Raw genomic sequence first — 14,723 nt, 5'->3', positions numbered from 1 at the left:
AAAAACATTGAGCTACATCAAATCATAAAAAATCAAAATTAAGTCACATTAAGTTATAAAAAATCAACATTTAAAGAAATACTCTTGTTCTATAATAATTTTGGCTAGTTAAATGATTTTATTTTTATATGAGACTTTTTGTTTTAGGTATAACACAAAACCAGCTTTCTAAAAAGTCTAAGATTATTTAAATTTGAGTCGTAATGACAAAGTGATGTTTCGGTTAAACTTATTTTAACGTGTGCGAATACTGTTAAAAGCTCCTGAATGAAAATAATTTTATGGAAATCAAAACAAAAGATTACTTTGCGGGACTTTTGGTTTTTAGTAATGTTTTACTATGATAAGATTTATTTGATTTTAAAATTGAGAAAAGCCTCAGTATTTGAAAGTTGAAATTGCCCCTACAACCAAAAATCCAATTTTTGTTCTTGGAGTGGGGGGTTTCCTTTTTATCATTTTAGAATTTGATTTTTAAACTATTTTTATTGGATTTAAATAGGGAGTATTTTCATATTTATAAATAATATTTTAAATAAATGTTCATTTACTTAAATGATATTTGACATAAATAAGTGCATGCAATCCAATAAGGCTACAGTCTCTTAGGCCCCAGACAAACCGCCTGGAAGCCTAGGCGATGCCTTGACAACTATGATTGTCATTATCTTTATCTATTATATTCTAAAGTTATTAAGTCAATACTAGGATGTGGAGCCAAGTTTTAGGTTGCAATTGCTTCTTTGTTTATTATAAATGGACCCCCTCCCCATGGTTTGAGTATTATGATCATTACTCAAACCGTGGGCTGCACCCGAATTTTTGTGGCGAATCGTTTACTGGGGTGATCTTGAAGACAAAAATGCCCCAAAACTCGCCTCAGTCTGTTGACGATTCTAGTTTCATAAAAGGCATTCTGCCACTTTAAAGAGATGTATCGAGCTGTATTGGTACCTATTGTACCGTATCGGCTGATATGGTTTGATACGTACCGAAACCCTTAAACTTTAATTGCTTCAGGAAAATGTATTTATCAATAGTGTTAAGTTCGTCTCGAATTCTTGACCTGTTTTGAAGATGACCCGCTTCGACATATTTTGGTGGCGATCCGAATGGGAAGTTTTCTGTATGATGGAAGCAGAGGGGTTGGGCCGATAAACCCAAGCTCGGAGCCCAGCACTAATCTCGTATGGGGGTGCAGGGGCTACGTACGTAGGAAAGACGCTCCTGTTCATTGTGATGAAGGCTAGGAAAATTCTTGAAAGAAGGTGGAGTTTGAAGTTGGTGGTTCATCTTCAAACAAAGCACAATCTACTTTAGTTCAATTGCCTACTATTACTGAAGGAGATGATGCTCAAGAGAATCAAGAAGAAGAGCGGTACAACATTACCAGGGATAAACCAAGGAGGAATATTAGACAATCACAAAAGTATGTGCATGCTGAAATTGTTGCTTATGCATTGTCTGTTGTAGATACAATTGAAAATAGTGAGCCAGCAACATATTCTGAATCTATTACTTCAGTTGATTCTACAAAGTGGTTGGTTGCCATAAATGAGGAGATGGAATCTCTTCATAAAAATCAGACTTGGGAGCTTGTTAAGCCGAGAACAGGAGAGAAAATTGTTGGCTGCAAATGGTATTCAAGAAGAAGGAATCTGCCTCAGGTGTTGAAGATGCTAGGTATAAGGCACAGTTAGTTGCAAAGGGCTACAATCAGGTACAAGGAATTGATTTTAATGATGTTTTCTCACCTATTGTTAAGTATAGTTTTATTTGTGTCCTACTTGCTTTAGTTGCTATGCATGATTTGGAGTTGGAGCAACTTGATGTGAAAACAACATTCTTGCATGGTGGACTATAAGAACAAATTTATATGCATCAACCTGAAGAATTTGTTATTGAAGGTAAGGAAGACCATGTATGTTTGTTGAAGAAGTCCCTATATGGTTTGAAACAGTCTCCTAGACAATGGTATAAAATGTTTGATTCAGTTATGGCTAGTTTTGGATACTGCAAGTGTCAATATGACTATTGTGTATATTTCAGAAAGCTCTCTGATGGGTCATTCATATATTTGTTACTATATGTTGATGATATATTGATTGCAACAAAAGACAGGAATGATGTCAACAGGTTAAAGGAACAATTAAGTTCTGAATTTGAGATGAAAGATTTAAGGGCAGCAAGGAAGATCCTTATTATGGAGATTAAGAGGGATAGAAAAGCAGGGAAGCTGTGGTTATCTTAACAGAAGTACAATGAGAAGGTATTGTAGTGCTTTGGTATAAAAGATGTGAAATCTGTAATTACTCCTATTGCATCTCATTTTGGACTTTCAGCTGTTCTATCACCTCAAACAGATGAAGAGGGGGAGTACATGTCACATGTTCCATACTCTAGTGCAGTTGGCTCCGTTATGTATGCTATGGTTTGCACTCGTCCTGACATTTTACAAGCTGTCAGTGTGGTGAGCAGATATTTGTCATGTCCAGGTAAAGCTCATTGGGAAGCAGTGAAGTGGATACTTAGGTACTTGAAAGGGACTTATGGTGTTTGTTTGGAGTTTGGGAGGAATAGTAATAGTTTATCTGGTTATGTTGATTCAGATTATGCAGATGATCTTGACAAGAGGAGGTCACTCACATGCTATGTATTTACACTTGGAGGAAGTACGGTTAGTTGGAAAGCTACTTTATAGGCTACAATTGTATTGTCTACTACTGAAGCAGAGTATATTACAGTGATTGAGGCAATTAAAGAAGTTATTTGGCTTAGAGGTTTGTTGGGAGAACTCAACATGGATCATGGGGTGACTATTGTCCATTGTGATAGCCAGAGTGCTATTCACTTGACTAAAGATCAGATGCATCATGAGAGGACGAAGCACATTGATGTTCGGTATCATTTCATTAAGGAGATAATTGCTCAAGGCAATATTCAAGTGTTGAAGATTGGTACTGAAGACAATCCAGCTGATATGTTGACTAAGCCTTTGTGTGTTGGTAAGTTTGAGCATTACTTGAACTTACTTGGCTTTTGCCGCTTTTGAGTTCAGCCCTTGAGAGGGCAATTGGAGAAGATGTAGATTTTAGCTATTTGTTTGTTTGTTGGAGGAGAATTCAAGCCAAGGTGGAGATTTGTTAAGTTTATCTCAAATTCTTAACCCGTTTTGAAGATTGACCTGCTCCGACATATTTTGGTGGCAACCCGAATGGGAAGTTTTCTGAGATCTGTGATGGAAGTAGAGGGGTATTGTTCAACCCGATCGACCGCAACCCAATGGATCAACCTGCAACTTGGAGGAGTATATAATGTATTATCATCATGTTGAGCAAGTCATTGTAATTTGGGGGTTTTTCGAGCTAGGGTTTCAGAGCGAGTTTTCTTGACGCTGTTTGGGTGTATTCTCTCTTCTACATAGTGAAACATCTTCTTCTTTACCTGAGGACATAGCACACCACATTAGTGTGTGAACCTCATTAAATCTCTGTCTTGTGCATATCTGTTTTGGTTTATTTTCGTATTTCTTGGTGTTTGCTCTAACAAATGGGTATCAATGGGTATTGTACGATATGGTATGATACTCATCGATACCTATTTTTTTTATAAAATACATGTATTGGATCAATGAGTATCATATCAATACCGATACTGTACGATAGGCACTGATAGTCTAAACCATACTCCAAGCTACAATGGTCCCTAGTTGTAAGTCTATCTCCCATATAGAATGTGAATTGTGAGCTTGGAAAGGATCATCATACTTTTTTTCTTGTCTTGTAGTTTGTCTAGGAGTCGGTCTTTATTTGCTTTAGTTCATTACGATATTTGAGGTCCTTGTAGGGTTAAGATTTGGTCCGGTTTTTCACTTGTAGATTCTAACCCCAAATCCACAGGAATACCATTACAGGTATACAAGTATTGTCCCAAGCACTCACCACAAGTTTTTATCATCCCTCACCTCTCTTAGTCCGAGTCTTTGCATGGAGGTTCTTCTCCTAATGATTTTTCTATTGCCATTCGGGAAGGTACTTGTTCCTTGTACTCAGAATTTTTTCGGTTTCCTATCTGATTGCTAATTATGTTTCCATCTCCCATCTTCCTATTTTGCTTCGCACATTTGCTCTTTCATTGACCTCGCACTTTGTTCCACCAAATACTAAGATGCTTTCTCTCAGTTTGGGTAGAAGTCATCCATGGATGTGGAAGCGGACACCTTTCTTGATTGGCGTTTTTTCAGCTAGACATCAAGAATGCCTTTGTTTACGGTAATTTGCATGAGGAGGTTTAAATAGAGCAACCTCTTTGGTATGTTGCTCAATGGGAGAATGCTAAAAAAGTTTGTAGGCTGAACAAAGCTATTTATGGGTTGAAACAGTCTTGAGAGAATGGTTTGATTAGTTTAGTAGAGTTGTTGGTTGTGGCTTTTTTCAATGTTACTCATGTTACAATTCCAAGGATCTGTAACCAATAACTTGAGAGAAGAGGGAAGAGGGAGGAGAGAGAGAGAGATTAAGGGAGAAGAAGAGAAGAGATACAAGCAGCCAAGGGGAGGAGGTTACTTGCGACTATATTGTGGAATACCTAGCCGCAGGCCTCTCCCTCAATATATATAATATCTAAAATACTAAAGAGAGTACAAAGGCCAGAAATACCCCCATACTCTGCACAATGCATAAAGAACATAGAAGACAACTCAAAAAGACTAAAACACCCCTAGAAACTCAACAACTCAGACCATTCTGTATTCGTTCCACATCAAGACTCTAGAGTTATTGTGCTGGTCGTTTGTGTTAATGATATTATTGTTTTGGGTAATGACTAATGACTTCTCTGGCATTGAACATGTTAAGTTTTACTTAAGGAGAAATTTTAGATGAAAGATTTAGACTCTTCTGAGATATTTTCTTGCCATTGAAGTTATTTGAAGCAAGAAAGCGCTAAGTTTATTTCAAGGGAAGTATAGGTTGTAAGCCTGTAGATACTCATATGGACCCTCATGTTAAACTTGGAGCGTTTGATGACAAGGAATTTCCAAAAAACATTAGTACCAATGGTTAGTCGGAAAATTTATATATCTTTTACCTAACCTGATATATCCCTTGCTATTGGGGTGATCAATTAGTTTATGGAGACACCTAATCAGGTCCATTGGGAGGTAGCATGTCGTATATTAAGATATCTCAAGGATCCTCCAGGGAAAAGCTCTTATTTATCGCCACAATGGATTCACCAATATTATTAGTTATTTTGATGCTGATGCTGATTGGGCTAGTGCTGATGGTTATTGCAAATCTACCGCAGGCTATTGTACTTTTGTCGGAGGTAATTTTGTTACATGGAATAGTAAAATAGAAAATTAAAGCAGCTCAATTTAGTGCTGAACCTGAGCATAAGCAATGGCTCACACTACAGCTGAGTTGATAATGGCTTAGGTCCTTTGTTCAAGAGCTTGGTTTTCTGGTCAGCCATGGATATGTTCTGTGACAACCAGGAAGCTATATACGTTGATAGTAATCCAGTCTTGCATGAGAGGACTAAGCATATTGAAGTGAACTGCCATTTTGTTCGGGATGCAGTAATGAAGAAGTTGATTTCCACTTCGTTTGTCAACTCGGGTCATCAATTTGGAGACTTGTTTACCAAAGCTTTGTTTTGAAATGTTTTTATCCAAGGGTGTTCCAAGCTAGGCATGGGTAATATCTATGCTCCAACTTGATGGGAAGTGCTAAGTTATGTAATGTCAGTTTTATGGGGTTGTGTGTGTGGGTCGGTGGGTGGGTGGCTCTGTTTGTGTGTGTGTGTGGGTGTGTGTCTGTGTGTGTGTGCCAATTCTTCAATTTAAGGGTAGTCTTGTCACTTTCTTTATTTATTATATTCTTAAGTTTTTAAGTCAATTCTGGGGTGTGGACCCAGGTTTAGGTTATAATTGCTTCTTTGTTTATTGTAAATAGATCCCCCACCCCGGTTTGAGTATTCTGCTCATTACTCAACTGTGGGCTGTGTTCTCTCTTCTCTCATCTTTTCTCTTCAAATTCTCTCTTCTCCTCTTATCCAGGTATTGATTCAGGTTCTGTTATTGCCACAGTTATATTATGCACAAAATTAAGAGTCATTGATGTTTTGTATTCTTTTCATGTTTTATGACAAACTATCTTGAATTACTGACGATTGATTATACTTTTTTTTGGGGTGAATAAATAATTCATTACCAAAGAGAAGAGAAAGTATACAAGCCCCTAAAGAGGGTAGGGGGAGAAATAGAAGTCCCTAGAACCCAAGAAGGGTCTGGGTACCGGAAACAGAACTAGGAAGCTACAATGTGGCTATTTCTAGGGGAAGGGGGACAAGAGATAGCATTTTTAGATATCCGAGCTTTAACATCAATGAATATGGAGCTCCAAATCTTATCTAGAGACCGGGAATTGGAGGTCCATTTCCTATGATTTCTTTAATGATTGATTATACTGATATGGCCTTCAGTTGTGGAATGATCTTCAAGAGACATTTCCTGGATGATTTGCCATCTATGTGCTTAATGATATATTTATTGGAGCCGTGATGCCTCTCCAACAGGGCTGGGAGCTGTTCCACATCTGTTTGTCATGGCAGTGTCTGTTGACATTTAAACCTTCAGCCAAATTCAACAACTTATATTTCAGAATAATGCTTGCAAGTTGGATGGAGCAGTTGATGCTGTTTGAAGATCAGGGACTTTTGAAAAGACCAGGGGTAGTAGGCCACCAAATTTGAGTTGTACCCTATCCATGAACCCTTTTTCTGTCTGAAAGTCTGAGTGACGATAGTACCACTGCCATGTGGCAGAAATAAGTTACTGAGGTGGACATGCTTCCATCTCTTTAAGATATGGTTCTGTTTTTCCTTTATTTATTTTTGAATTTATTTCTTTCATTCTCCTTTTTCTTTTCTAGGAGTTGTTGACGTTGAGACCGAGTTTCCTTTCGCTATGTGTCTATTTCTTTCAATGTGTCTTCAATATATCATTTGATAACCTCTTGATATTGTGATCTGCTACACTTTATTCTATAATAGGCTGAATTCATTTTCTTCTAACTGATCCTGCTGCTTTTTGCAGGTGTTATATTATCTTTTTAGAGTGGAGCCATTCACTACTCTCTCAATTCAGCTTCAAGGTGGAAAATTTGATCATGCAGACAGAATGTTTTCTGATATTGCTGCTACTTGGGATTGTGTTCTTGAGGACATGAGTGATGTCAAGGAATTGGTAAGAGTCAATTTCCTCACCCCTTCTTACCCTCCATGTTTTTGAAGATCTTCAATTGTTTTTCTGTAACTTTTCTTTTTCTCATTACTTTCTGTAATTGATTGCAAAAGGTCTCATTCATGTTCTGCATTTGATTCATCTTAGGTTCCAGAGTTGTTTTACCTCCCTGAGGCTCTAACCAATGTAAACTTCATTGATTTTGGTACAACGCAACTGGGAGGAAAGCTGGGTATGTACTTCAAGATCCTTGACGGGAGGGGATTTAAACCTGCTGCATGATTTCTGGAGCTGCTGTGCCAAAACTTGGCTTGCTGACCTCTTGATTCATGCTCATATTGTAGATTCTGTCCAACTTCCTCCTTGGGCGGAAAACCCTGTTGACTTCATTCATAAGCATCAGATGGCCCTTGAGAGTGAGCATGTCTCAGCACATTTGCATGAATGGATTGACCTAATATTTGGGTACATGGAATTCTTTTGGATTACTTATTTCGGGTGGAAATTATGGCCTCATTGTGTTTTCTGTTTCTCTTTTTTCTCTGTGTCTTTTTTACTTCTATGAATTGATACTTTCAGATATAAGCAACGAGGTAAAGAAGCTATATTGGCGGATAATGTGTTCTTCTACGTAACTTATGAAGGGACAGTTGACATCGATAAAATTACAGACCCAGTAAGTCAAAATTTTTCTTGTTTGTTGTTCCTTAAATTTGAATTTTGATTACTTATTTTGACTCTAAATATTACAATAGGCACAACAGCGTGCTACACAAGACCAGATAGTATACTTTGGACAAACTCCATCCCAGCTTCTGACTGCGCCTCACTTGAAGAAGCAGCCACTGGCAGATGTTCTTCACTTGCAGGTACTGATCTCTGTGTGCTGGAAATTTATACTATTGAGTAATGCTGATATTACTTGCAGTAGGAGAATCCTGGTTTGAAGGATTTGTATCTACAGTAATGCAGTACAGGTCCATACAACACATTGTTGTCAACTTATGGACCGATTTAACTCAACCCGCCAAATGCTAATTTTAGCAACTCAACTGTAAAATCCTTTGAGTAGTTTCGCGTTTTATCTTTTGAATGAGAAATCAATGAATCAAATTCAATCAATCAAGACTTGCCCAATTCGCTGCATTCTGGTTGATTTCCATGAGAGGAACCAGGAGATGAAGAGCATATCTAAGTCGGGCAAGAAGCAGATAGATGTTTGTGTTGGAATGTATGTAACAGGGGTACTTTAGGAACTGCCTTATGTTAAGTTGTCCTAATTTCTATTTTTTTTTATTTCCCTTTCACCTCCCTTAGGGAGGAATATGTTATTCCCTAAAGTATTAGTTGAATCTAATATTGGTGAGATGACCAAAGAACTCACTCACATTTTGCTCTCATTGCCCCTTCTCCTTCTCTAATCTTCTCCTCCTTCCTTCCTCTCTAACCCTAGTCCTCCTTATTTCTAACTGTTTCTCCAATTGATTCCATGGTTGAATATAATATCAGTACAGAAAATATGCTTGATCATGCAATATGATTGATCAAGCCATCAATGGAGTCTCATGCTTGAATATGATATTAGTCCTGAAAATACAATTCTTCAAGCCATTGACATCAGCAGCAGAAAATTAATACTAAATATTAAATAACAGATCCAAACTTCTGAAAGAAAGAAGCCAAAGCAACATGAAAATGAAGTGTACTAATTTCTCATCCAATTCTTGATTCTTCACAGAAATCACCATCCCCGATTGATCTTTTTTTTTTTTTTGGCGTTGGGGGTGGGGTGAAAGATTGTGTAATTCTTCTTGTTAATGACTACCATCGTAGAGAGTATAAATAGGTTACAAGATATGCCGTAGTCAATCTGGACAGATTTGGAATCCAAAAGATTGTGATGAGATGAGATTCTACTTGTGAAATACTTGACTAATACAAGAAATATGAATTCCCAATATGCCGTCTGTATATGAAGTTTCCTAAGATAGGGACTCTTATGATGTAAACCGAATGTGGAGTTTCCTAATGGGGACAAAGCTCCTATATCGGTCAATACACCCCCTCAAGATAGAGGGCCAGGTGATTGGACCTTCATAGGTTTCGACCGTATCCTCAGGGGTCGAAACAATATGTCCTGTGACTTTTGTTTCGACCATGTTTCGACCAAACCAACTGGTTCCACCCAAAGGGTCGAACCAGGTCCTACATAAGTTAGTTTGAAAAGAAACCCAATCCTTCTTTAGCAGAATTTGACCCTCTGTTCTTAGATTTTTCTCCCAGGAGTGGGAAACTTGGGGAAACAGTGGAGATTTTCATTTTTTGCCTAACAAAGTTAATCTAAGGGTGGTTCTTGCTTCATCTACAAAAGAAAGACATCTTTGACCAAAAAGGTAAGTCCCAACTTGCCAAAAAAACATTTTTTTTATAGGATATGCTTGTAAATAGAGTAGAATTATGTAAATTTTTTATATGTTACTTAGGAGGCCCGATCTACTCATTCACGATGGCCGATTTTTTTTTTTTTTTTTGCATGTTAATGCTTTTTTTTTTCTGTTTTTGAAAATGCACGTACCTACAATATATTTCAGTCCATAACTTAGCGTAATGATTACTGAACCTTTGGTTCACCACACAAATATGACTGTGTTTTTTTTATGAAACTAATGATGTGAATGTGTTAGAAGTGTCTAAAATAGGATGTAAACAAAAAATCAGACAAAAAAAAAAAAAAACACTATTTAGGAGTCGAAACCTAAGTTTCCACCAAACCGGGAAAAATTCCCTGGATTCCTCAAAATTTTCAGGTTTCGACTGAAATTTCGGCCTCCCGAAGGGTCGAAACCCGATACCTTGAACCTTGTTTGTGAGAGCATCGGCGATCTGATTGGAAGTAGTAATGAACTAGACAGAGAGTTGTCGATTGGCAACACGCTCCCGCACAAAATGATAATCAATCTCAATGTGCTTCATGAGGGCATGGAATACCGGATTGGGAGACAGGTATGTGGCATCGATATTGTCACACCAGAGGAGGGGAACCTTTAAGAGGAAATCCCAACTCAAGAAATAGGGCCTTTAACCAAATAAGCTTGGTGGAGGCATCAACCAGTGCTCTATACTCAGAATTCATGGAAAAATGGGCAACAGTCTTTTGTTTACGGGAATGCCAATAGATTAAGTTGGGGCCAAGAAAAATAACATATGCACTAGTAGAACGATGGTCAGAGCTGCTCCTTGCCCAATCAGCATTGGAAAAAGCTTGCAAAATATTATGTGGGGAACGTTCAATGAGCAATCCATGGGTGCAAGTGTGTTTCGGATACTGCAAGATGCACTTGACCAATGACCATCAGTAGGAGAGTGCATGTACTGGCAGACTCTATTGACCGTAAAGGCCACATCAAGCCAAGTTAAAGTGACCTACTGCTGGGCACCACCTATAGACCTGTATTTTATGGCATCAGCCATTGAGGCTCCCCCTGAAACCGAACCCGGTTGAGTAGTAGCCATAGGAGTCAAAATGGGTTTACAGCCACCTATAGCTGCATGATGAAGTATGTCTTTGATATAGCGGGATTGAGAGAAAAGAACACCCTTGGTGTGAGGAATAACCTCAACCCCTAAGAAGAAGTTGAGAGGGCCCAAATCCTTGATAGAGAACTCGTCAGCCAGTTGGCCTAATAACACAGTGACCCGTAAGGAAGAGTTACTGGTAACAATTTTATCATCCCCACATATGAGTACATAAACCAGCAAGCGACCTTCTTAGAAATTTTTGAACTTAGTGCATTCCCAAACAGGGAATAGAGCTAAGTAGAGCCTACGATAGGGATAGGATTGTCCTTGTCTCAATTGTTTGGGTCTTTTTGGGTTTTTCCCTTATGTAAGTGGGGGTTCTTTTGTCTTTCTTCTTGACCTAAAGCTATATATACAATAAGAGAACCTGAGATTATATTCACATTGAATTAATCTCAGGTTGCTCTCCATTCTTGAGACTTCCTCTGGTTACTTCATCTTCTTCCTCCTCTCTTCTCTTTTCTTCCTCTTTTTCTTTTTGTTTCTGGTTTTCTGGTTTAGCTACAGCTTCTGAAACTGTAACATGGTATAAGAGCTGCTGTAGTTAAATTGATTTGGTTTCGAAAACAAGAAATCTGTTGGTTACGATCTAAAAGCTCTCTTTCTTGGTGTGCAGCCACTCATTGCTGCAACTGCTATTATCTAATCCCTAATGGAGTGATTTACTGTTCGTGAAGATCGACTTTACTATTACTGTTGAGGTGTGTGTGGCTGGTTGCTTGATGATTTGAAGCTGCCGCCTCTCTTACTCCTATTTTACCCAATCTATATGACGGCGGTCAGGTTTGAGGCTGTTGTTCCTAACTTTTGATCTTAGTAATGCTTTTGATGTCCGATAGAGTTGATTGATGCCTGTACGTGCTTGCTGCCGATAGAGTTTATTGATGCTCATACTTGCTTGCTACCGACATAGTTTATTGATGTCTATATGTGCTTGCTGCTCTAGTCTATATGTGCTTGCTGCTCTATCCAAATATATGTTCAGATCTGATTATTGGTATGGGATTGTTGGATTGAATGTGAAGTTTCAGATCTGAATTGTATTACCACCTGTCTGGATAAGTTCATACTCTTACTTGTTAGTCATTCTACTTGATTGTCATGGATGGTACTACACTTGCTAGTACTTCTACTGTTTCTTCTACTATTGCCTTCTGCATCGGATAATATCAATGTTTAGATCACCTCTATCAAGCTCAAAGCGAACTCGAACTATCTTCTTTGGGCTCAGTCTGTTAAGGTGTATTTGTTGGCTAAGGCCAAACTGAGCTATACCACCTCTGAGGCTCCTTTGTCTTCTGATGCTAATTATGATAACTGGATGAAGGAGAATGCCTTGATTCTGATCTGGTTGTGGAACAGTATGGAACCAGATGTAGCTGCCAATGTCATGTTCCATTCTACACCTAAGGGAGTGTGGGATGATCTGAAGGAAACATACCCCCAAGAGAAGAACATGACGCGGATTTATGACATATATGAGAAGCTCTTCCAGTTTCGTCAATCTGACAAATCCCTCTCTGAGTATTACAGTGCCTTTAAGGGAATAGTGGAAGAGCTTAATGTATTCCAACCTCTGACTACTGATATTGAGAAGTTGAAGGTTCAGCGGAATGAGTTCTTTGTTTTCAAATTTTTGGCCAGGGCTGAATAGTGATCTGAAGGCAGTGAAGGGCCATCTACTTGCTGGTGATACGGTCCCTACTTTGAATGATGCCTTTTCGCAACTACAGCGTATCACCTCATCCAAATCTGATAAGACATCTAGAGATAATTTTGCTTTCTTTGCTAACCGTGGCTATGGTCGCGGTCGTGGAGGACGTGGTCCTATGGGTCGAGGTTCTAGTGGACAGTCCTTGGATCGCACAGGTCGCTAGTGTACTTACTGTGGAAAACCTAACCATACTATAGAGACATGCTGGGCCAAGCATGGCAAGCCAAAGTGGGCAACTTAGTTAGCCAATCATGCAGTGTCCGATGATGGTACTGACACTGTGTCTCCGACGACTACTACACCTATACCTTCTTCAGGAGATTCTTCTACTAGTATGCGCGATGACATCAACCAGTTACTCCGGCGCTTGCACTCTCTTGAGGCCACTTCTAGTACATCCAATGGTGCCTCCACATCCGCTGCTACCCTTGCTCATGTAGGTACATCAGCCCTTCTTTCCACTTCGTCTACCCCCTGGATCATTGATTCAGGTGCTTCCTCTCATATGACTGGTAAGTCATCACTTTTTCAGACCTTCTCATCTAGTACTAGTTCTACATCTGTCATTCTTGCTAATGGTACATCCACCCCTGTTCTTGGACATGGTACTATTTCACCTACTTCTTCATTGCATTTATCTTCCTTATTACATGTACCTCAATTTCCATTAAGTCTTCTTTCTGTGAGTCAATTGACTAGATCTCTCAATTGCGTAGTAACCTTCTTTCCCTCACTGTATTTTTTAGGATCTTCACTCGAGGAAGACGATTGGTGGAGGACGTGAAAATGATGGATTGTATTACCTCAATAGTGGCTGTCCTCCCACTTCTGCTGCCACTACTGCTGTTGGGGATGTCTCTCCATTCCAATGGCACTGCCGTCTAGGACAATTGGCCTTACCTTGATTACAGTTTTTATTTCCTAACTTTAGATATGTCTCTAGATTAGAGTGTGAGGCCTGTGAGTTGGGTAAACATCATCTGGTGTCTTTTCCATCTCGATCAGTGTCTCGTAGTCCGTCATTTTCATTAGTTCATTCTGATGTATGGGGTCCTTGCAGAGTTAGTAATAGATTTGGCTTTCGCTATTTTGTCACATTTGTGGATGGTCATTCTCGCCTCACATGGCTTTACATGTTAAAGGACAGATCTGATTTTCTATCTGTGTTTCAAAAATTCTATAATGAAATAAAAACTCAATTTGGCATTTCCATTAAGATTTTTCGTTCTGATAATGCTTTAGAATATGCTCAAAATGATATTTCTGACTTTTGTGATACCCATGACATGATTCATCAGACAAGTTGTGCCTATATCCCACAGCAAAATGGGGTTGCTAAGCATAAGAACCGGCACCTCCTTGAGGTAGCTCGAACTATTAAGATTCATATGCATGTTCCTAAGCATTTTTGGAATGATGGGGTTTTAACTGCATGTCATTTGATTAACCGCATGCCTTCTTCTGTTCTGTCAAATAGGTCTCCCTTCTCTGTCTTATTTCCTAATCTACTTAGTTTTTCTCTTCCTCCCCGGGTTTTTGGGTGTGTGTGCTTTGTTCACAATCTTTACATGCACGTTGATAAGTTGTCTCCACGGGCTACTAAATGTATATTTCTGGGCTACTCTCGTACCCAAAAAGGATACAAGTGCTATGATCCTGTTGCTCACAGGAACTTTGTTAGTGCAGATGTGACCTTTTTTGAAGGCACATCATTCTTTTCTCCATAGGTATCTCAGCCTACTGAGGAGTGGTCATCTCCCTCTCCTCCACCCATTCCATCTCTTATACCGATTCCTGATACTCCTAGTACCAGTGCACCTGTTCCACCTCCTCTACAAGTTTATTAGCGCAGGACGAAGGTTGGACAATCCAGTAGCGAGGTTATTGATCCGGTTGCAACACATTCACCTCCTCCACTGTTGCCTTCCTCTTGTGAAGCTCCTCTTTCTATTCCATCTGATGACTTACCAATTGCTCGCAGGAAAGGTATACGTTTTTGCACTAAAAGATCCTTGGTTGTATACCCTATTGAGAATTTTATGTCTATCTCTCACCTTCCACCTTCTATTCATGGCCTTGCTCTATCTCTCTCTACTAACCTTGTTCCTCCTACTCATACTAAGGCTCTCCATGTTCCTGGATGGAAGGGTGCCATGGATGCTCTCTTGAGTTGTGGTACCTGGA

The 14,723-nt window shown here is 39.1% G+C and overlaps 1 protein-coding gene across 7 annotated transcripts in view; it reads left to right on the top strand.

The window, feature by feature from the left end:
• The window catches only part of LOC122081718 (BEACH domain-containing protein C2-like), a 91,184-nt gene that overhangs the window by 65,923 nt on the left and 10,538 nt on the right, over positions 1-14,723 (top strand). For 6 of the 7 annotated variants that reach the window (XM_042648932.1, XM_042648928.1, XM_042648927.1 and 3 more), the window contains 5 exons: positions 7,100-7,249; positions 7,394-7,478; positions 7,591-7,711; positions 7,826-7,922; positions 8,002-8,115. In XM_042648932.1, coding sequence (XP_042504866.1) covers positions 7,100-7,249; positions 7,394-7,478; positions 7,591-7,711; positions 7,826-7,922; positions 8,002-8,115 — 567 coding nt within the window. Of the gene's footprint in view, positions 1-7,099; positions 7,250-7,393; positions 7,479-7,590; positions 7,712-7,825; positions 7,923-8,001; positions 8,116-11,441; positions 11,609-14,723 lie in introns of all 7 variants that reach the window. The other variant, XR_006141173.1, reaches the window with a different exon arrangement.

This window comes from Macadamia integrifolia, chromosome 6, assembly GCF_013358625.1.
Source record: "Macadamia integrifolia cultivar HAES 741 chromosome 6, SCU_Mint_v3, whole genome shotgun sequence".
Classification (NCBI taxonomy): Eukaryota; Viridiplantae; Streptophyta; class Magnoliopsida; order Proteales; family Proteaceae; genus Macadamia; species Macadamia integrifolia.
This window is presented reverse-complemented; position numbering and strand designations above follow the sequence as displayed.